Source organism: Haemaphysalis longicornis, unplaced genomic scaffold, assembly GCF_048455015.1.
Source record: "Haemaphysalis longicornis isolate Haplotype H1 unplaced genomic scaffold, Haemaphysalis longicornis Haplotype H1 scaffold_4, whole genome shotgun sequence".
NCBI lineage: Eukaryota > Metazoa > Arthropoda > Arachnida > Ixodida > Ixodidae > Haemaphysalis > Haemaphysalis longicornis.
This window is the reverse complement of record NW_027526361.1, coordinates 158,301,808-158,324,270: the sequence shown is the minus strand read 5'-3', so window position 1 is coordinate 158,324,270 and position 22,463 is coordinate 158,301,808. Positions and strand designations below refer to the sequence as shown.

At 48.5% G+C, this 22,463-nt stretch overlaps 2 protein-coding genes across 4 annotated transcripts in view; both read left to right on the top strand.

Moving 5' to 3' along the window:
* Positions 1-690: 690 nt before the first annotated feature.
* Positions 691-1,734, top strand: LOC144180069 (uncharacterized). Its single transcript, XM_077708476.1, has 2 exons — positions 691-1,024; positions 1,640-1,734. The coding sequence occupies exons 1-2, from the start codon at positions 691-693 to the stop codon at positions 1,732-1,734; spliced, it is 429 nt and encodes a 142-aa protein (XP_077564602.1).
* A 209-nt stretch (positions 1,735-1,943) lies between these two features.
* Pp2a-29b (Protein phosphatase PP2A regulatory subunit A) overlaps positions 1,944-22,463 on the top strand; it is a 50,529-nt gene continuing 30,009 nt past the window's right edge. For 2 of the 3 annotated variants that reach the window (XM_077707832.1, XM_077707833.1), the window contains exons 1-2: positions 1,944-2,133; positions 11,166-11,256. In XM_077707832.1, the coding sequence (XP_077563958.1) occupies positions 2,050-2,133; positions 11,166-11,256 (175 nt within the window). In that variant the 5' untranslated portion in view covers positions 1,944-2,049. The remainder of the gene's footprint in view (positions 2,134-11,165; positions 11,257-22,463) is intronic. The other variant, XM_077707834.1, reaches the window with a different exon arrangement.

Below are 22,463 nucleotides of genomic sequence, written 5' to 3'. Positions count from 1 at the left end.
ACAGATGATAGCTGCGCTCCATGGAGCACTGGCCCAGTACACGGACCATGAAGCCACAGCGGATGCGTGGGCAGAATTTCCAGCGCGTAAGCGAGAGGCAGCAGCTCTGGTGCAATCTCGAATAAGGGATCTGAACCAGCGTTTTCTGGCCGATCTACAGCGCGTGGGGAGGCAGGCGCCTCAACGTTTCTGGCAGACTGGCGCCACATTCAATCGGGGAGTAGAACAGCTCCACAGGGCCGACTCCGCGCATCAGGGGACGAACAGACAGTGGAGGGAGCGGCTGGCGTGCCTCTGCTCGAAGAATGGCTGCGCGCGCTCAACCGGTACGAGGACACAGGGATCTCCCCGAGTGAACCCAGCGAACAGGTGGCGCAGCCGACTGGGAATACTACCAGCGTCCATGACGACAGCATTCTGCCAGCCGACCTGCGACGGGCACCGACGGACCGCGAATTCAAGCCAGCTACCCGAAGAGTGGACGCGGGAACGGCCTTGGGGGTGGATGGCATCCCCATGAGTCTCATCAAGGCGTTGGGCCCGAAAGCCAGGGTGCGAGTGGGGGTCACGGTTCCTAGTGGAAGCAGAGATTCCTCGGGGCTGGAAGCGCAATAGGGTTCGCCCCTTGTATAAATGCACCGGGGATAGGATGGACCTGAACAACTGCAGACCTATAGGCCTATAGCCATCATGCAGGAGAGCCGGCTGCAACGCTGGGCCGAACGCAGAGGTGTCTTGGGGAAGCTGCAGGCAGGCTTCCGGGTCGGCAGACGCATTGAGGACAACCTGTTTGTCCTTACGCAGTGCATAGAAATCGCCCTGCAGACCGTGAGCCCGCTCTATGTGGCGTTCCTGGATATCTCCAAGGCGTACGATCTGGTGAATCGGGATGTGCTGTGGGAGCTGCTCCGGGAACATGGCCTGGACGAGTCAGATCTCTACCTGCTCCAGGCACTGTACGAGGACATCACGGCACAAGTTGAATGGGGTGGCGAGACTACGGCGCCGGTTGACATACCACGCGGTCTGCGGCAGGGATGTCATCTCTCACCACTTCTTTTCATGTTGTATGTGGCAGAGGTGACGCACCAGTTGTAGTTTTCGGGGAGTGGTTACCGGCTGGAACACCGGGTAGAGGGGCAGCAGGTGGTCCATCGAATCCCAGCCCTGGTGTACGCGGACGACTTCGCTGTCCTGGCAGGATCGACGGAAGAGCTGCAACATCTGCTGGACATCTGTGGCTCAGAGATGGCGAAGCTACAACTGCGGTTTAGCCAAGCTAAGTGCATGTTGATGATATGGGGCACGGCACAGGTACATCAGCGGACATGGGCACTGCAGGGGGACACTGTGCACATGACGAGAGCGGCGAAGTACCTGGGCGTGCACTTAAGCACAGGACCAGCTGGCAACATAGAAGAGCACTACGGCATTAACGAAAGGGTAGCAGGTGTTTTAATTAGGCTCAATAAGAGGTACAAACTCAAGGTGGTACAGGGCTACACACCCACATTCAGGCACGACGACCACGTGGTGGAACACTTCTATGAAGATGTGGAATCGGCAAAAGGCGCCGATACAATGAACTAATACTTACACGTTGAGGGCCAACTGCGAATAATTCTTTTCCTCCCTGCAGCACCTGTAGCAGCACGCGCACGAGGCCTCCTACACTTCCAGAGTCGTCTGCTGGACGGCTGGCTGAACAGTGAACTGGCTGGACCTCAGTATTAACTCTATGAGATAAAGAGTAGTATTAACTCTATGAGATAAAGCCATGATTGTGTCAGTTGCGTGCGAACTAGAAAAAAAAAATTGTTGACACGCAGCGTGCGAACAAAAACAAAAATTGTTCGCACAAGGCGTGCGAATAGGTACACCCCAACCAACGTTATTTATCTAGTAACGCTTCTACCCCAACTTCTACGGCAGTCTACGGCCGCTCACTCTAGCGACGGTTTTTTAAGCTCTCATTTTGGATTGTTCCCAGTGGGCTGTGTTGTGTTTCTTTGCAGCAGGTCTTTCTGGCCTGTCTGAAGAGTCGCTGAAATGGCAGCGAGCGACACAAATACAGAAGATTCGCTCTACCCGATTGCTGTGCTAATTGACGAATTGAGAAATGAAGACGTTCAGGTAAGGTCGGCTCCGTGCGGGCTCTTGCCGGGTACGGTGTTAGTCCTAACGCTGAATGGCGACTGCTCAACTGTAACATTGCACACACCCTTACAAACAAATTTGTTCGAGGTCTTTGCCGTCACAAATTTTTACTGTACCTGATAAGTCTCTTCACGCTTGTCCCGTTCTCCTCAAAGTGCTGGTGCGATTTTACCGACGTCGAAATGCACCGATACACGCCCGTGGGCGATTTTGACGCTTGTTGACCCCCGCATTCACAGCAACTTTCTAAGCAAAGGCCCCAAGCAGTGCGCCGTTGTGCTGGTTCGCTTGAAAGTTGAGTTTTGTAGAAGAGTGTGCCACTTTCTGTTTGCATGAGTAAAACTGCGTCTTAGAGCTGAGCGGCGCCGTTGGGGCTGACAGCTCGGGCCTCCTGTGTGAGGTGCCGGGTACTTCGTTCTGCTGTGTTCTCCAAGAATTTATGACTCCTTGCGCGTAAACAAAGGGCAGCGTGGTGGTTACGACTGCCACTATTGCAGCCTCGTGTGTCGCCGACCTGCGTGATGCGCTATCGATAGAAATATTTAGAAAGCAAAGCGTCCCAAGTAAAGTGTACTCTGAGAGGATCTGAAAAGTAGGGTCGTCCCAACAGGCGGACACCAGCTTTTGGCGGTCTTCTGAACAGCAGTCAACCTGGTTTTTTTGAGTTGCCCTATCAGCTGAATGACTGCGTACAGCGTTCGCTTCGCTTGTATTTCTGATACAACAACAGGACGAGCGCTCGTCCTGTGGTTATTCTTCCGTCTGTCGCGCTGCGATTAGTTATGAACTCGCCCAATTTGCAACTGTCCTACAAAGGGGTGCAGTTATTGTGCTGTGTAAGGCCGTAAGTTTGACAAAAAACGCAATAATCAAGTCTTGCAACTAGTTCCCAACAATGATGTGCTTTTGTGGGCACTTGAAGCTGCCTACATTTCTTGTCCAGTGAAAAAGGGATTGAACGCATGCACACCTACACTACGTAGAATGGCAGTTTGAATGATCACAGGTATGATCCGATTGGAATTCATGATGGCAAGGGTAGAAGTGCGGCGCCATTTGCGCCAACCCGCTTTTCCTGTGCCATCCTGTTCAAAGACAGTGTTGTGCCGAAACTGCACCCAAGCGGGGCCGCAAAATGTGAGGCCAATCGCCGGGGCTCATTCTTCCAGCTGTCTTGGACTCCCTAAAGGAATTGCCCATCGCAATATCTTGTTTTCTGTGAGGTTGCACGAGACTTGGGATCGAAGTTGGGTAGCGCCAACTTTGCCTCAAAACGCAGCTCGCTGTGAAGCATGCATCCTCACCAACTGTCACTCCAATCTTTCCACTTATTGTGAAAAGCAAGAAATAAAACTGCTTTGACTGTCTGCAAGTAATCCACTCGCTTGGTGTGGCTTGCCACAGAGCTATGGGGGGTGCTCTTTTTTCTTCGTTTCTCTTTTTTTTTTTTGTGCATGCCTTCCGTTCTCCAGCAAGTTTGCTGTTTAGGCTCGGGGAAAAAAGGTCGATAAACACTGGTACAGTTGTTATCTGGATGAACGCGGTGTGCTGTGCGGTATTTTTTTTTTTTTTTCTATGAGAACGGAAGCATGTATTGCCGAATAGTGCAGGGAATGCGCTAGGAATTTTTTTTCTCCTGTGTCCTGGGGACATGGACACTCATTTCTCAGGAGTCTAGTCGGGTTTACACAAAATTATCTCTTGCTTCCTCTGAGGTTGTTTTTATTTAATTTTCTCCTCTGCTAGTTTGTTTTGTTCATTTCTTTAGAGAATGAAGAACGTGTAGAATGAAGGTAAACCTTAGGGGCAAGGGAGACCATTTCGCCTATCTCTGCTCTTCTCATCACTGCAATGACGGTGTAATGTCAGAAACATTTATATTTCACTTGTCACTTTTGCACTTGACCTTGTGTTTGCTTGCAAACAAACAATATTTGGCTTTAGAAATTGGCTTCTAAGCAGGCTCCGAAATTTGCCTTTGGCACTGCAAAGCTGATCTAAAACTCCCCTTTTACTGCTACGAAGATGCTGCAAAACAGCATTATTTCCGTTCCTTGAGATGCTGTCCCGTTTCCACTGGCCTACAAATCGCCGCTCAAAACGGGCAATTCGCAAAAAAAGAGGTCTCGTCTCTCCACTCCCTCCAACATAGCCTAACCTAACATCAAAGAATCATTTAGAGCACCAAAAACTACATTTTATTTTGAACCAAAGGCGGCAAGAGCCGAACTCGAACCACTGCCCTTGGCATGCCTCCCCACCAACTGGGTGCTGAATATTTGAGCGTCTTCGGATGGCACTCTAGCCATGGCTTCAGTGCAGAGCTGGAGCGGCAATGGACGGCGATTGATAAAATTGGTTGCATTGCAACCGAAAAATAATGGTAGTTGCAGTAACCTAGGAATCTACAGTGAGGCCATTAGTTACTGGTAAAATAAGTTGCCAGTTGTGGAGGAGGAGCTGCTTGAAATTTTCACCTTTCCATGCTGTACCTTAGCAAACATCAACAGCCAGGCGGCAGTGTAAAAGTGTACTGGCGGTGTTTCTCAATTTTGTCTGCGTTGAGCAATTGTGATATCTGGATAAACCTGGTAGTCACGACGGCAAAAACAGCACAGTGAAACTGACCTTCCAAATGCTTGCGTTATAGTTGCCTCATTTCTCAAAAAAATGTTTCATGTTCCATTAAAAAAAATGTGCCATTGATCATTTTTTCCGATGCAACAGATTTTGTTCAGCCGCGTTATTCATTCACTTATTCACAACGCCCAAGCGTGAGTGATTGTGGGAAACATGCACAGAGAGGTGCAGTTCTGTGTCGAACAGGTAGTGCAGCAAGAATAGTGGGGAGAGCGTTGTGCGTGTCTAGTGTACATATTAGGCCCAGTGCTGCATGCGTCAGCACGACTCCATGCGGTTGGGCTGGAACTGATGGTCGTCATAGAGCCTCTGTTCGTCAGTCTCGAAGCTGCAGTTAACGCATCATTGTCATCGCATTTCATTTCCTTAAAGACCCCACCAGGGGGTGTTGCGTAAGGGGTGGATAGACAGGGTGTCAGAGACACTTGCCACACAAGGGGTTGGTGCACAGGATGTAAAAAACTTTTGCAACACAAGGTACAAAACATTGCTGCATAGGGGTGGCTGTAGTTGGTACAAGATGACAGAGATTTTTAGTGAAAGTCGATGGACAGGCGATTGGGAGGTCGTTCCAGTCCTTCACAGCACAGGGAAAGCAGTCTTAGCGCGGTAACGGGAGACTTGGAGGGGGTGGCTGGTGCGGTGCGAAATGCACGTCGGGGGGGATGGATGAGGGGCGAATGAAACAGAGAAAGGGTGGCTATGCGGCGTCCAAGGGAAAGTGGCTGTAATCCAGATTGGGCTCTTAAGGATGAAACACTAATGTCGCAAGAATATGACGAATGTATGAGTCGAATTGGTTCGAGGCCATTGATCAGGTAATTTTGAGCTGGGCTCCGTATAGCTGAGGCGTATTCCAGTTTTGGCCTGAGGAGGGATGTGCACGCGAGCAGTTTTACGTGTTGAGGTGCACAGCGCAGAGGACACTTCACAAATCCCAATATTTTGTTTGCAGATGAGATAATGTTTTGTGACATGCGTATTCCAAGTTAGATCGGTGGACAGTGACACCTAGATATTTGAAATACTGTACTATTTCTAGAGGAGTGTTAGTGATTTGGTAGGAGAATAGGAAACGGTTTTTGCGGTGAGTGAATGAGACAACATTTGGGGCAATAATTAACAGAACTTGTTGCTGAGCTAGTTGGTACATACTTTAAGAAATATGTCTTACCTTGTTTTCTTCATCCACGTGTAGTTTGCGCCACGTTTTTTCTTCTTTCTTAAAGTTGGGGTTAAGTTTGAGAAGCCAATTGCCACACCATTCTTGAACGGTATTTAGATCATGTTGCAGGGTTAGTTGATCAGAAGCATTAGTTATCGTATGGTAAATCACGCAATTGTCGGCGAAATGCGGAATTTGCGAGACACAGGGGTAGGTCATTTATCTAGATGAGAAATAGCAGCGGGCCAAGGACGCATCATTGCGGTACTCCTGATGTTACTTCGAGAGGTTCCGAGGATTCGTTTTTTACGTGCACGAATTGAGAATGATTAGCTAAAAAAGATTTAATCCATCTTAACACGTTAGGGTCGAGATTTAGCGTGGATAACTTCTGTATTAGTTTGTTGTGTGGAACTGTATCAAATGCTTTTGCGTAATCAAGAAAAATGGCGTCAGTCTGAAAGTTTGTGTCAAGATTTGTATGTATGTCGTGAAGAAAGAGTGCTAATTGTGTTTCGCAAGAAAAGCCCTTGCGGAAGCCATGCTGACAGGGGTGAAACAAACTATTGGAATCGAGGAAGTTGGTAACATGAGAATATATGACGTGTCCCATGATTTGCATGGGATGCTTGTTTATGAAATGGGACGATAATTGAGTGGGGAGTTACTGTCACCTGCTTTGTAGACTAGAACGACCTTGCCGATTTTCCAGTCATCCGGAAGGTCGCCGGTGGTGAGTGGCTGTGAGAATATGAGGTGCAAGTATGGTGCAATTGTGTTGGTGACGTTTTTTAACAGTTTTGAATGAATTCCCTCAATGCCACATGACGAGGAAAGTTTAATGTTTCTTATTAGAGAAAAAGTGCCGTCTGGAAAATGCTAGCGCAGGCATGCTGGAAGCTATCAGAGTGGTTGTGGGAACAGAAGGCATACTAGGTTCTCTGGTGAACACCGACGAAAATGAAGTGTAAAAAATGTTAGCACACTCGGCATTTGTGGTCACTTCACCTGATTCGTTAGTGACTGATGGTGCGGGATGGTTTTGGATTGACGATCTGGCAAAATTTTTTACGTTGTCACTCAGCAGGTTGGGTAGGTCCGTGTTAAAAAATGCGTGCTTGGCGTTGCGAATTGCTGTAAGATAGTCATTTTTGGCGGAGTAGTATTTATCCCATGCGCATGGCGTTCCTTTAGATTTTGCCTGGCGGAAAAGGTGTTTTTTTTTTTTTTTTTTTTTCTTGTTGCTTAGTTGGTTTAATGCTTCAGTATACCAGGGCTTTTACCCGCCGCGGTGGCTCAGTGGCTAAGGCGTTGCGCTGCTGAGCACGAGGTCGCGGGTTCGATTCCCGGCCGCGGCGGCCGCTTTTCTGATGGAGGCGAAAAGCAAAAACGCCCGTGTGTACGAGATTTCGGCGCACGATAAAGATCCCTAGGTGGTCAAAATTAATCCGGAGCCCTCCACTACGGCGCGCCTCATCGCCTGCGTTGCGTCGGCGCGTTAAACCCCACAATCAATCAAATACCAGGGCTTTTGCTGCATGGCACTAAGTATGGTCTTCGGAAATTTTCAGTTCACCGAGCTTTTGTTTAAAAACTGCCCAATTTTCATTAATGGATCGGTTACAGAAGTTGGCTTCAAAATCTGCGAGTTGGTTGTTAATTTCTTCATACTTACCTTTATCGCATAAACAAATTGTTTTGTTTAGCATTTCGCGTCGTTCTGGGGAAAATAAGAAATCTGCATGGTTAGCTTTATCGTCGCTAATTTCTTCGAGATAGGTAATCGACGGTAAGCTAGAAGGATGGGTGGTCAGAATGAGATCAAGGATGTTTGCAGAATTGGCAGCAACACATATTGGCTCTGATACAAGTAGTGATGAGTTAGTTGAAGCAAGCATCTATAAATTCTCTCGAGTCTTTGTGGTTTCCTGGTGTGGTTGTTCCGGTTCGCCAGTTAATATTAGGAAGATTAAAGTCACCAAACAGCAAAATATGGGCATTCGGGTGGGCTGTGGTGAGCGCATTTAGCATGGCATTAAGTTTTATTGCGAAGTCTGGACTTGCATTCGGTGGTCTGTAGCAGACCACCGAATGCAAGTATCGTTTGGGGTGAAGCCAGACAATATAGCCGCAGGATTTCTATGTCAGGTGCTGTGTTGATGGCGGTGCACGATAATTAGTACGCCTCCTCCATTCGCGATCTTTCAGGTATAAGTGGAAGTTGGGTAGATCTGCAAGAATTTCAGTGTCCGTCACGTCATCGGTAAGCCACGTTTCTGTTAGTACACAAGATTGGATGACGTCACAAGGCTAGATATTTTTCTCGTTTTGGTAGAAAGCTGCGAATGTTAGTAAAGACTACACATAAGAAAGATTGTTTTGTGCTGGATTAGGGGGGCGGTTCGTTACTTTCTTCATTTGAGGGGTTTGCTATGCAATTTCTTTAACAGTTTGTGAAGCATTGTCAAAAATGTAACGTTTCGAGCCCATATGAAGGGTTTTATAGCGTATCTGAAACTTTGTTGATTTTATTTTCACGAAATTAACCATGTGTCTGCGGGCGGTTCGGACAGACTGGGAGAAGTTCTCGCTGATGCTAAAGTCTGTTCCTTTCAACTTGGGGGCATTTGTAAGTATGGTCTCTGTGGTTTTATGAAAGGTGAACTTTTCTATTACAGTCAGTGCACTTATAACAATATCCAAGTGCCAAAGAAATCCCATCGTTATTACCGATGATTGTTATATGTGGGTTGCCAAATAAAAAGATGGAGCAGAGCTCAAGGCATTTTATTTGCAGGCAAACAAGGTTGCAGTGCTATCTATTTGTGGAAAAGAAGCCATGTTTACTTCATATGAAGCTGGCGAACATCTTTTGCGAGAGCATCTATAGGTGCTTCACCTAGCTGAGCAAAGGGTCCTCGGTGGAAACGAAGTCCCTGAGAGTCTATCATGTGTTGGGCCTCCTGCGAAGGTGCTACACGAGTAGGCTGTGCAACCGCGTCATCAGAGTTGTCACTGCTACCGCTCTCCGCAGCACGTACCCGCGCAACGATTGCCTCTTCATTGAGGCACTCAGACGTTTCCAAAACACCAGCCCTGACATTTTATCTGCGGAAAAATGGAGGTAGTTGAAGAGGCACCCAGTCCAATTCAAAGCAGCAGGCATCGGGAGGCGTGTTTGGAAGGAGAACTGTGCCCCTCCTCCTCTCGCTTCCTTGTAAGCTGCGCAGTTGACTCGTTTTCTGAGGGGTGGACGGGATGCGAGGCGCAAAGGGGAGCATGGTGTCGGCGTGGTTGGCATTAGCGTCACTAAATAAGCTACGCTTAAGAGTACCACCACTTCGTTCACCCGAAAGCGTTCGGGGGCCATTTTGTTTCTGGCTTGCAGTGTTGCCATCTCTTCCAACGAAATCGCTGCCGGTTGTGACGGCCAGAGTGCGACCAGCCGCTCTAGCGTCCGCGCAGCAGAGAGAGAGAGGGGAGAGGCGCCCAGAAACAAAATGGCTGCGCCCACATGCAGACAATTATCACGTGGCGCCGACCGTCCAATGAAAATCCTGGCGGCACATAACAATGAGAGAAAAGAGTGCCGATACTCTAAAAGCCTTTATTTAGTGACGCTAGTTGGCGTGGAGAGCCGGCAGCGCCTCGCATTTTCGGTGTTTGCTGTAACCCGATTCAATCGTTATATCCGATATTGCGGCACTGGTGCATTGTAACAAGCGGTTTATTTTCCCATGGAAAACATACAAAAGCGGCCGGTGCCGTAGCTGTTCATCGTTCTATCCGATATATTGTTATAAACGGTATCGTTATACGTGGACTCCACCGCATAGGGCGGTGGCAATTGGTGGCATGGCGTCCGAGGCGATATGTGCGATCTATTTCTTTTGGGTCGATGGCTACTTGTAGGTGTTCAAGGCAGTGTCTGATAATTAGCCCTTCTGCTTCTGCATTTGTTTCAGCTGGGTTAGGATCGGGAAATTAAGTTATTACGCCGTGAGTGGTTTTCTGCATCGTCTAGTTTAGCCTCCAGCTCAGAGACTAAACAGTTGGTTTCGGTTGTGTTCGTACGGATCACTTCAAGGTCTGCTTGTAGAGGTGAAAGATTCTGGTAGGGGTTTTCTAGTTTAGTCATGCATTTACTTAGGTCAGTCATGGCGTGGTTGTTTGTTGATAGCTGGTTTTTAAGTTCTTGAACCTCAGTGAGAAGTGTAGCTTGCCCAGGGGAAATTTTCTGTGCTTTGGCGAGGATTTCTTGCATTTCAGGGCCAGGGCTAGTCTCGACATCACCGGAGTGCTGCCAACGGGCGTTGCTCTTTTATAGCTGGGGGAGCGATGATGTTGGCTGCAATGGGGCTGTCCAGGTTTGAGTGAGGGTTGGGGGGTCCAGTAGCGTTGTTGCCAGCAGTGGTGTAGCCACGGTTGTTAGTTGCTCTCTAAGTTCTTGGTGGCCCCTAATTTGATCTGTGCGGCAGTTTTTAGCAGTTTTTCTTCGCAGTGTAACAAGCAAACAAAACGAGGGCGAAGGTGCTTGCTTCATTTGCTGGCAGCAGAACACATCGGAGAAGAGTTATCGCAGCCAGCCCACAAGCTGCCGCCATTGGTCAGGTCCCCTCCGCAGGACCTGTTCACAGCACTCGCATCAAAAGAACTGTTGGGGCCTCCTCGGTTCTCGAGCTCCGGGCTCGTCCACAGCTACAGCTGCTCAAAAGCTTCTTTAGCTGGAGGCTTCCCACACGACATTCCTGTACCATTTGTGAGAACATTTTGTCCAGTCTTGCAAGAATTTCCACACTGCTGGGGCCGGCTCTTTTAGCAGTTGCCCCCAAACGGCAGAATACAGGAAGTGGCGCAAGGGAGTGGATGCCGGGTGTAGTCCAAGCCATGCGGAACTAACAAACGTAATCATTCAGGGCCCAAAGGAATGCCCGAGGGAATCGAACTGGCTGCACTGTTGCCCAACTGACGCAGCCACATCTCGGCCACGCGTGTGTGGGCCCCCAGTGCACCTTTGGGCACAGTGACGACAAAACAAAAGGGGCGTCTTTGACGGGCACGACACGGCTGTCAGCGAAGACTTCGAAACGGGGCATAGGCAGTGGTTGGCCCGCATAGGCCTTCCTTGTGTCCGGGAGGGGTGTGAACACAGCGAGGAGTTTGACGCCAGTGAGGTGACGGAGAGTGGCGTTCTTGGTTTCAGTTGCGGCTGAACAGCATCAAGAAGCTGTCCACCATTGCCCTGGCCCTGGGTGTGGAGCGGACCCGGAGCGAGCTCATTCCTTTCCTCACAGGTGGGCCTTGTCATTCCGCTGGTGCATGCCTTGCTTGCTGGGCCTTGCAACGAGTTCCCAAGTCGGAACATAGGTGGTCTTGGAATGGGGAGAAAGAGTTCTACTGTGGCGCTTGTTTTGTCCAAGGTCTGAAATTAGAGCTGTCTGAAATCGGGCCGGACTGCTTCTGCCTGGCACGTAGTGCAGTCAAGGGGGGAGCACTTATTCAACACTGGCAAGGCCAAGCATGGAACAGACCATTGCGGGCTGTGCAGCTGGCCAGCAGGCAGGCGTCTCGGGGTTGTCGCCAGCCATCCATCTGGGGAGACGTCGCACTATGCTCGTGTACAAAAGTTGCCTCCATGTCCCTAACTCTCTTGTTACCGCGCCTATTCAAAATCGTTCAATTGCAACAATACCTTGGGAGCCCCTGTTCATAGCCTTCCAGGCATTTTTGAAACAAGTAAAGCTATGTACGATTAGCTCAGAAAATGCCATTTCAAAATCAATTTTGTTTTGATTTTTGACGCGCGTTTGCCTCACTTGGGTGTGCAAAAGGGGCGTGGTCACCGCGCGTCACTGCTCCCAAAGATGAAGGCGTGGCACTCATAATTACTCTGCATCAGCGTGGGTTAAGGTCTGCACTTTGACATTAATAATCCTTGAAATCGGCTGAACATATCAAGCAGCGCCTGTTTGCAAGGTTATTTTATGATTTTAGGCAGTTTTATTGTCTGTGCCAACGTCTTTCTAAGTCATGTTGTCGTGCTTAACTCTTTCCTTATGGCGCCATAGGCCATTGGACACGGAGTTCCGATGGTTTCAAACGTCCCGCAACAGCTAAAAATGGCACCTGGCAGACAACTAACGGCATCTCTTGCATTTATGGACAACTCATTTTTTGATTTTATTATGTTTTGTTGATATTTCGCGTGCAGAGACCGCGCCAAGAGTAAAATTTGAACCCGCGACAGTGACGAGTTGTGTGAAAACGGCGTCCGCTGTATTTGGGCTGTACTTATAAATAAAACGGGCTTCTTATCTGACGACTGCGGCTTTACACATTGATGTGTAGGGTCTGGACAACCTACGGTGGGGATATCGCGTTACCACCTTCATGATAGCCTGGCACTCGGGTCAGATTACTGCTACGGAGCGATGCGCGACACTTCTCAAGAGCGCTGGACTTTTTTTTTTTTTTTTTTTCCGCTACAGTGAAAAGGATTTTGTGTCAGAACACAAAAAAAGTGTGCTTGGATGCATGACCGACTTACACTCGAGTGGCTTCGAGGAGTGGCACAGCCGTCAGTTCCACTAGGTTGACGGGCCCACAAAATACAAAACTTGGTGTACAGCATTGATATATATATTGAATCATAGCCAAGAAATGTAGGAACAATTTGTATATCTTAGAATTCCTAAAATAATTTTTAGGCTCGTTCATCATCATCATCAGCCTATCTACGCCCACTGCAGGGCAAAGGCCTCTCCCATTATTCTCCAATTACCTCGGTCCTTAGCACCCTCTGCTGCGTCACAGTTCTGACCGCCGCCGTGGTCAGTTGCTTCGCAGCCGCTGGGGACTGAGGGACGTGGGTTAATTGGTGTATTCATGGGAGGTTGTGGCCGTTACTACACCAGGGTGGCCAATCCTGCTCTGGTGAGGGAGTGCATTACCGGCAATGGTCGCCGGGATCAGGCCTCACCCCAAGCCCCTTTGTGCGATTCCATCAATAGGCGGATTCTTTTTTTTTTTTTATATATATATAATTCGGTGGGAATTGTCCGGCACCGGGATTCTAACCACGGTCCTTCTGCACGCGAGGCGGATGCTCTACCTCTACGCCATCGCTGCATCTAGGCTCATTGCAATCGCCTATATACGTTGCGTGTATACTTTTTTGTGCATTTTTTTTATTATTTGACTAATAAACTGTAATTGTACCTTTCACAAAACTGCTGTTATGTGTTTGTAAGAGCAATCTATAGGCTACAATTCCATGCATAGCAATGTTAAATGTGTCCACTAGCTCAAGAGAAAGAAATAGTTTTGTGGAAGCAGTCAAAATCGGCCGTTTTTCCGCCGTAACGAAAGAGTTAAGTCATGCTTATTACAAGCAGTTTGTGACAGTTTCGGTTCTGCTTCTGCCCTGCGAAATGCATATTTGGCGCAGTTACCCAACTTCAAGCCTATCTCCATGGCGCCTTGAAGAAAGCATGCCGCTCGTCATCTCACCCCGCCCTAACCCGATTTCCGCGATTAGAACTTCTGATGCAAGTCGAAAGATAACAGCCAGTCGCCAGATATCAGTTCCGACAAGGAGAGCGCTTCTTCAGCCAGGCCCTGCACACCGCCAGCTGTCCGCCGGCCAGCTTCGTTTCCATACGAGGGTATCTCCAAAGGCCTAGAGTTGCTCCGCAGCAGAACTGTCTATTTGGACGGAGGTTTGGTATTTTTTCTTTTCGAAACTGTTAGGTGGCTCGCAAAGCAAGAGGCTAATAGTGCTGGAAACTTTCATCGCGCAACAGCTACTCAGTGAGAGCTTGCAAAGCACGATTCAGCGCATCGCACCTCATTCCTGCAAGCAGGGCTACAGTAGCGAGTCAGATAATAAATCGCAAGTTTATGTTTTGAGAGATAACTGGCAGTGAGCGTGAACGAGCATAAACCACAGAGTTTCGTTTTCAACTCCATGCAGATTTTTCTGCATCTCGTGATTGTCCCTAATACTGTGTTCGCCGTAAATGCAAAGTCAGTCATTGACGAGATGTTTTTACGTCAAGTGGAGACAAATTGGTGCCTTTGATAATGTCAAACCACCAGATTCCAGGGAACCACCCAAAATTGTGCCTCTTGAAGTGGAGGTTGAAATTCATCCCACGGCGCGAGCACCACGCCCGCTAACTTTTTTTTATATCTGACAAATTGTTCCGTGCAAGTCAACATTTTTTCCAGGATGTGTTTTTGAAATGTTTCCCTACAAAATGTATATTCAAAATGTTTTTGTAATGTTGGTGGTTTGCTATACACAACTCCTTTTTATCATTTTCTATGGCAACTTGACCAAAATTTTGATTTTGATATTTTTTTCGCAACTATGACATAAAAACTGGTGTTGTTGGAAAGGGCGTTAAGGGACACAAGTGAATTTGTCAAGCTCCCGGTTTTGTTTTCACTGTGTAGACTGGCTCCAATTACCACACTTTTGATCGTCTATCCGGTTAATAAGTTGGTAATTATTTTATAAAGCGCGAAAGAAGAAAAAAAAAATAAGGTCTGTGGCAGCCTCACCAACTAAAGGCTGTGGTGACAGGAGGAGATGCACTTTGATAGGACGGTGCATTCCAACAAGCTTTGGTTTTGGTTCTGTAAAACAACATGCTTGACATCCGACGGCATTTTTGGATGGGCATTCTCAATATCTCAGCACACCTGCCAGGGTTCCCGAATTTTCCGGGAGACTCCTGAATTTTCATGCTTTTGTACGATTGTAGGACCGAAACAAAAATCTCCCGAAAACGCACCCGTCTTCGGCTTAATCCTTTTCCCAGTATGGCCACAATGCGCCGGAGGTATACCTGTCAATCCAACCCGACACCAGTTCGCGTCATTATCAGTGAAGTGCTGAAAAAGCGTAGTTGGCCATGCGCAGACCTGTTCGTCCCATTGTTAGTTTACTGCTTATAGAAATGCAGTGCCACCGCCGCTTTCATTTACGCACGAGCACGGCCGTTCTGGAGATTTAGCAAGTCTCCAGTGGTGTAGCTTGTTGTTAGTTTAGACGAAACAACAAAACAGTTCAGTTCCTGCTGTTTTGTATTGCGCTTGCAGTAATATTTCCAGGACTTTCTGAAAGGGGCGGTGGCAGCCACGTTGAACACTAGAGTGGTTTACAGTGTTGATGGTAGTTCATTTCCTGCTATCTTGTAAGTAAATAAGAAAATGTGTGGAAAGTTACCCATCCTGTTGTTGCTACTACCCCAGTAAGATCTCCCTAATGCCATCCCGGCAAACCTGGCAGGTATGTCTCAGGAATCGTCGTACCGCGCTTCTGCCATGTTGTAGGCTGTAAAATGCGCAAGATCAGCCTCCCAGGACGGCTTGGAATTGTAGCAATCACTAGCCGAGGCCTACGCAGTGGATGAACGCCCTCCGCGTCACCGCAGACGCTCAAATGCCATGCGCTTTTCCCCCATATTTGGAGCTGGCCTCACTCATGCCTTATCGTAAAAAGCGTGTTTGCACCAGCTGATTCTGGCCTGTGCCCACTGCCCGCAAGCAGGCAGGGTTTATGGCAACAGCACGCCAACGAGAACTCGCTAGCGCGTCAGTGTTAGCCTGTGCTTGCGTTCTTTGAACTAGTTCGTGGAGCAGTGAACGTTAGGGCCCAAAAATGGTGAACTCAATATAGAAAGCATCGGCCGAAAACGAAAAAGTCAACTTACAAAAAAAAAAGTACCCTCTGGGATTTGAACTTGGGACTTGCAAAATAATATCCGTAGCGCTGCAGACCACTCGGCCACGGGCCAGCGCTGCCAGTGTTGGAAATATAAGGTACAGTCTACGCTTGTTACGACGGACCCTCTGAATCCGGAAAAAAACGTCCGCTGTAGCCGAAGTGTGCAGTATCCGACGAGGGGGCGGGGGGTATGAGCCCTAAAGTGGGTACTTTGATCGACATTGCATATGCATAGTATATGCATTGCATATGCACTTTGGTCTTTCTAAACGCCTGCAACACCTCTGCTCAGTGTTCGCGCGAGGGCAAAGAATCGCGTAAACACCGTTTCCAAAGCTTAGCCCCGGCACTTGGAGAAGGCCTAGCGCATGCGGTCAAGAGTGTAAAGACGCATGATAAGCTGAGCAAATAAAGCGAAAATATAACTAGGTGTAATTATTGACCAGCTATAAAACATCAGTCGTGGCCATCGACATTAGCTAGGCTCTTTTAAATCCCCTCACGACAAGGCAGGTTTTCCCGAAACCGTTCGTCAAACAAATCGGATTGCTGCCTGATGTTCCCTCAAGGCAGCTTCCACATTTTTAGCCATTTTAGTCTGGTCATTGAAACAGCTGTAGTGAAATAATCTGATGACGGTCAGCTGTAAAATCGAAAGTTAGACCAGTTGGACTGCGCACGGTTACCGGCAGATTGCACACAATGGATGGGGAACAACCCCCCCTACTTGAGGCATTTCTTACCCTTTTCACCGAACGGAATGGGAACGATGCATGCGTGGGAATAATAAAAGCCGAACTTCACTGAACCCGAGTTTTTTATTACATAAAAAAACTGACGAGGGCGGACTCTCCTCCTAGTGCACCACTTCGAGTATTCGATAGCCCTGTTTTCAATCTCACCGGAGTCGCGTTTATCGGCAGCGGCCTCGTACCTTGACGGTAGAGCGGACTGTCTGCTTAGACAGGCCTGTACTTCTGGGGAGGTCGGCCTGTTTTTCCCCATGTTCAACAGCGTTAATTACACTTAATTTATCCGACAGTGAAATCAGCTACCCTGCCCCTCATGCTGCTAGTCGCACAAAAAAAAAGCCGCTGGCACTGGCTTGGCTTGGCTGCGCCAATAACCCGGCTGCCAGCAATTTTGCCAGACATAACAGTTTTCTTGCAAAAATAAACAAAGAAAAAGCACATCGAGTGCCCGCATCGCGGAAGTCCACGATAAACTTTCAGCCGAAACAATTTTCGCCTAAAATTTAGTCTGTTGTAGCCGATAGTCTGCTCTAGCCGGGTCCGTTGTGAGCGGAGCGGACTCCATGTAAAATGCATGGGGACCAGACAAACCAACAGAAATGGTCGGTTGTAACCGAAAGTCTGTTGTTGCCGGATCCACTGTAACGAGCGTAGACTGTATATAATGTATAACCAGTTTACACTTTTATTTAGTTTTAGCATTTCAAGCAGCTTAGGTGACTGTTGTGTAGCGCTCGTGCAGTAAGCGTCCCTGAAATTTCCACAATATCTGACGTCTAGCTATTGCATTTCTTAGACGGAAAAGTGTTCACAGATGTGTGGTCGTGCTGCTGACTGCTGTGCTTGTTCACCCAGCGCAAAAAAGTGCTTCCTGCTCCCTAGTTTTGCGCTGTACGGTAAAAGTTTCAGTTTTTATTTTTTTAATACCTATATTGACTTCGCTGACTCTTCTCCCGCCTTCAAGTGGCCTTAGATTTTCCTACTAGCCCCCGCACAGGGCACCTTGAGCAATCTTGGTGACGGTACTGGCGATACCGCGGACCCCGAGCCCCCATACTCTTGCTGTAATCTACCGTGGCTACGAGTTTTAAGGTGAAGGGCAGAAACCACAAACGGTGGCCGTCGGAGCCCAGGTCAAGCTCCGGCGGATGGGCTCCCTGTCTGTTTACCCGGCAGGGAGCTCCGGGACCTCTCTTGGTATCGGGGTAACCTGAGCGAAGGAAGTACCCCCGCCCCCTGCTTTTATACATGCTGTGTAGTTTTTTCTAAATTTCCCAAACCCCATGATCGGCCCCCTAAAAGGGGCCGCACCGAAGTATCCTATCCACCCCTTCCGACCATGACAATCCGAAAACCTGATAACTACCCCCATTTCTTGGTAATTGAATCTCTTGAACAAGCCAGGCCTATTGCATTGCAGTCCGTGTTCTTGATTTCGAAATTTCTGGAAAGTGTTGTAGGTGAATCCTATAAAGCTGAGAAACAGAGAACCGGTGAAATCTTGGTCGAGGTACATAGTAAGCAGCAGGCCACAAAACTCTTGAAGCAGACCTGTATTGGCGATCTTGACATCAAGGTCACGCCCCACCGCAGCCTCAACAGCTCGCAGGGCGTGATCTCGGAGCCAGGTCTTGCAAATGAGACAGAGGCCGATCTTCTTGAAGGCCTGAGAAGTCAAGGTGTGACGGCTGTCAGGCACATAACAATAAGGAGAGACGATAAAGTATTACCCACAAAACATATCATCCTGACATTTGATCGTTCTGTACTTCCAGACCATATCAATGCTGGTTTCATCCGGTGCTCCGTCCGAGCGTACATCCCGAACCCGCGGCGCTGTTTCAAGTGCCGGCGGTTCGGGCATGGTACCAACTCGTGTCGGGGCCAACTAACATGTGCCAAGTGTGCGCAACAAGGTCATCTCTCTGATAATTGTAGTTCAGAACAACTCCTCTGCATTAACTGTCAGGGCCCACGCACGGCGTACTCCAGAAAATGCCAGAAGTTCCCGCTAGAAAAGAAAATAATAAACATCAAGGTCACAGAGAACATCACCTTCCCGGAGGCGCGAAAGAGGTTCGCCTGTTTCCCCTGGGGAGGTACGCCGACGCAGCTCGCTGGGGGGCGGAGCGGCGTCTTGTTTCGGCGGGGACCCAGTACCGAGAGTCGGACTTGGTCGGAACCCGCCTCCGCACCGCTCGCTGAGCCAGCAGCGGCTGTGGTGGCATCCACGTCTGGTTTGGATGCTGCTGCACCCACCGTTTCCTCCTCTCCACTGGCCCAAAGCACACGCGAGGGCCCGGAGAAGATGGAGACGGAGGAAACTGCAGCAATTCCCACATCCGCCGCACCGCCTGTGCCACCCGGGGCGCTCCTGACGCCCTCGGCGGTCGCGGCTCAAACGAAGGGCACCAGAAAGGGCGCCAAGTCTGGGGGGTCTGGTACGCCGGGTACCCCTTCCAAATCTGATGATGAGATGGATGTGGGACCTTTCCTGTCTGCTTTGCAGAGGAAGGAGCGGGTCCCTCCATCTGAACCTCCAGAGAAGGAAAAAAAGCCCCTCCCAAGAGTGCAAGCCCCGAAAGACCTTACGTAAATAGTCACACTCCAGTAGCTCTAACACATCATATGGGAAGAGAAAACATAGTTCAATGGAACTGCAGAGGAATAATCTTGACGACGTGTATGAGATTCTGCATGCCAATCAGCCAAGTGTAATGTGTGTCCAGGAAACACATCTGAATTCCAAACACAAAAATTTCTTGAATAGTTGCCTGGTATACAGAAAGGGCAGGAATGGCTGCACACGCTCTTCTGGCGGTGTGGCCATAATCGCCCGCAAATCCTTAGCATGCCACCCTGTCACCTTGAACACCGTCCTTGAGGCTGTAGCCATCCGCACAATAATTTTTAATAGGTTGATAACGGTATGCTCCATTTACATTCGTCCTGATTATGCACTTTCGAGCTCTGACTTCGAGGCGCTGGTTGACCAGCTGCCCGAACCGTACATCCTAACAGGCGACCTTAATGCGCACAACTCTCTTTGGGGCTCCTACAGAACGGATGCCTGAGGTTGCCTGATAGAGAAATTCCTTACATCTTCAGGAGCATGCCTTTTCAACAATAAACAGCCTACATACCATAACATAGGTCACAACGCATAGCCACATCTTGACCTGGCTATTGGTTCTGCAATTCTCTTTTCCATGTCTTGAGTGGGGTGTGGGCACGGACCCATATGGTAGTGACCATTTCCCCACTTCATTAACGTAAATAGGTACAGGCCCAAGCAGTCCGTTTTCCCATAAAAGGTTTAATGAAGCAAGAGCTAACTGGAATACATTTACAGAGACATCCAAACTACTCCACACATCCATAGGACACCTACACGTTGAAGAAGCTACCCAACTGCTCATGGCGCACATCCTCGACGCCGCCGAAAAGTCCATTCCCCACGCCTCTGGTGCCCTGCGCAACCAGCGGAGGCCGTGGTGGAATGAGGACTAGGCGGGCGCGAGAGGCCGAGAACAAGACGTGGGGTATCCTTCGTCGGTACCCCATGTTGGGTAACCTCATTTTGTTCAAACGGGCCAAGGCGTTCGGAAAACGTGTGAGCCGTGAGGCAAAACGAGAGAGTTGGCGTTCCTTCATAACATCAATGAACCTCCTACACAGACACACGGAAAGTATGGACAAGAATACGCAAACTCAATGGACAACAAAACACACAGCCTTCCTCTGGTCAGCACAACAGGGGACACACTCGAAGACCAGGCTGACACACTCGCACAACACTTCCAACACGTGTCCAGTTCAGCACACACCACTTTCATGAAACACAAACAAACGGCCAAAAAGAAGCCTATACTAGATAACAATAGGTCAACATCTTCTTATAACTCAGAGTTTTCACTGCGTGAGCTGAGGGTTGCTTTGAGCACATGTAAACCCTCAGCTCCAGGCCCAGACAACATCACATATACAATGATACAGCACCTACTCGCAGACACACTTGAAGCACTTCTAAATCTATATAATAAAATATGGCTTTCGGGGCACATCCCACACTCTTGGAGGGAGGCCATAGTTGTGGCTTTCTTGAAGGAAGGAAAAGACCTGTCGTCCCCCTCAAGCTACCGTCCTATAGCCTTGACGAGCTGCCTGCCTGTGCAAGCTCTTCGAGAAGATGATCAATCGCAGGCTCGTGTACTTCCTTGAGTACAATGGTCTTCTCGAGAGCTGCCAGGCAGGCTTCAGGGTGGGGCGATCGACGAATGATCAACTGGTAGCACTTGACTCATACATCAAGGATGCCTTTGTGCATAAGCAGTACTGTTTAACTGTCTTTTTCGACCTCGAGAAGGCCTACGACACTGCTTGGCGTTATGGGATCCTTAGTGACCTCAAGTCATTCGGTGTTTCGGGTAACATGTTGGAACACCCTTGTTAGTTACTTGTCAGAGAGAACGTTTCGAGTAAGAGTTGGCTGTGCACTCTCAAAGGTTCACGTCCAAGAAAATGGCGTGCCGCAAGGTGGCGTGTTGAGTTGCACTCTCTTCATAGTAAAGAGGAACTCTCTTGGCACTGCCACCAACAATCTCTTATTCCATGTATGTAGATGACGTGCAGATATCTTTTAAATCATGTAATATGTCAATATGCGAACGTCAAGTCCAGCTCGGCGTCAAGAAACTTGCCGGCTGGGCAGACAAGAATGGTTTTAAATTGAATCCTGTAAAAAGCTCCTGCGTTGTGTTCTCCAGGAAGCGCGGAGTCCATATGGACCCAGACATTACTCTTAATGGCATGTCGCTTCCTGTCAACAAGGAGCACCACAAGTTTTTAGGTGTGGTGTTTGACCACAAACTCACATACATCCCACATATCAAGAAACTTAAGCATAAATGTCAGAAAACAATGAATATCCTTGAGGTTCTCTCCCACCAATCCTATGGGGCTGACAAAGAACTCCTACTACGGCTCTATACTGGTTTGGTTGGTTCTCGTTTAGACTATGGCAGTGTGGTATATGGGTCGGCGATGAAAACAGCGTTGCGAATGCTTGACCCAGTGCTGCACTTGGGGCTACGGCTTGCGTCGGGTGCTTTTCGCACTACAGAAGAATGGAAAGTTGGGCTAGTTGGTATGTGTTCATCTTGGTGGAATACAGAAGCGCTCAAAAAAACAAGGACGAAGGAAGAAGTAGACAACACGGCGCACTAGCCCTGTTGAGAGTCTGTATGTCGAGTGTAATAAGTGGAGCCTTGAGAACCAATGGACGTACATAGACTTACTTTATGCTTTTAAGATTTCATCGCTGAATAAACATCCTTTTTATCCTGTCTTTAACAACACATCCACGTCTTTGCTGTTTGTAAATCGCCCATCCGTTCCTCTGCCCTTTTCACTTCGAGTGAGAGCGCGAGCCTCGGATCTGAGCGCTTCGTTTTTGGATGTGTACAGGTCACCCTTTTTAAACATTTTACCGCCTTGGCAAGTTCGCCCTGTGTCCTGTGACCTTTCTTTTATAAAACTTGACAAAAATCGGGTACTGTGAGCTGCAATACTGCAGCACTTTCTGTCTCTGCAGTTTAAATACCCATTTGCAGAATTCTACAGTGACGCTTCTAAAACCTCCACTATGGTCTCCTGCGCTGCTCATGGTCCGAATTTCAATGCAGCCAGAACCATGAGCATGCACACAACAATTTGTTAAGCAGAAGCGTATGGAATTTTACTGATTGTACGACACATACTTGAAAATCAAATTCCGAAGTCTATCGTCTACACAGATTCCTTGAGTGTTGTTCGCGCACTGTTATCGCATAAGCCCCTCAAGAACCACATAGTTAATCTTGTATTCAACACCATCATGTCTGTGTATGCGCAAAAGCATCAGCTGCTCCTCTGCTGGGTCCCAGGACACGCTGGGATCGCTGGGAATGAGTTGGCAGACGAGAGGGCCGCTGCTGCTGCACTCAGGAACTCTGTAGACATTACAACGATACCCTAT

What these genes read in the sequence shown, in the direction of transcription:
- LOC144180069 (XM_077708476.1), top strand. Translation starts at nt 691, where the DNA reads ATGCAGGAGAGCCGGCTGCAACGCTGGGCCGAACGCAGAGGTGTCTTG. An exon ending in GCCGGTTGACATACCACGCG is followed by an intron (nt 1,025 to 1,639) that starts GTCTGCGGCAGG and finishes TCCTCCCTGCAG; the next exon opens with CACCTGTAGCAGCACGCGCA.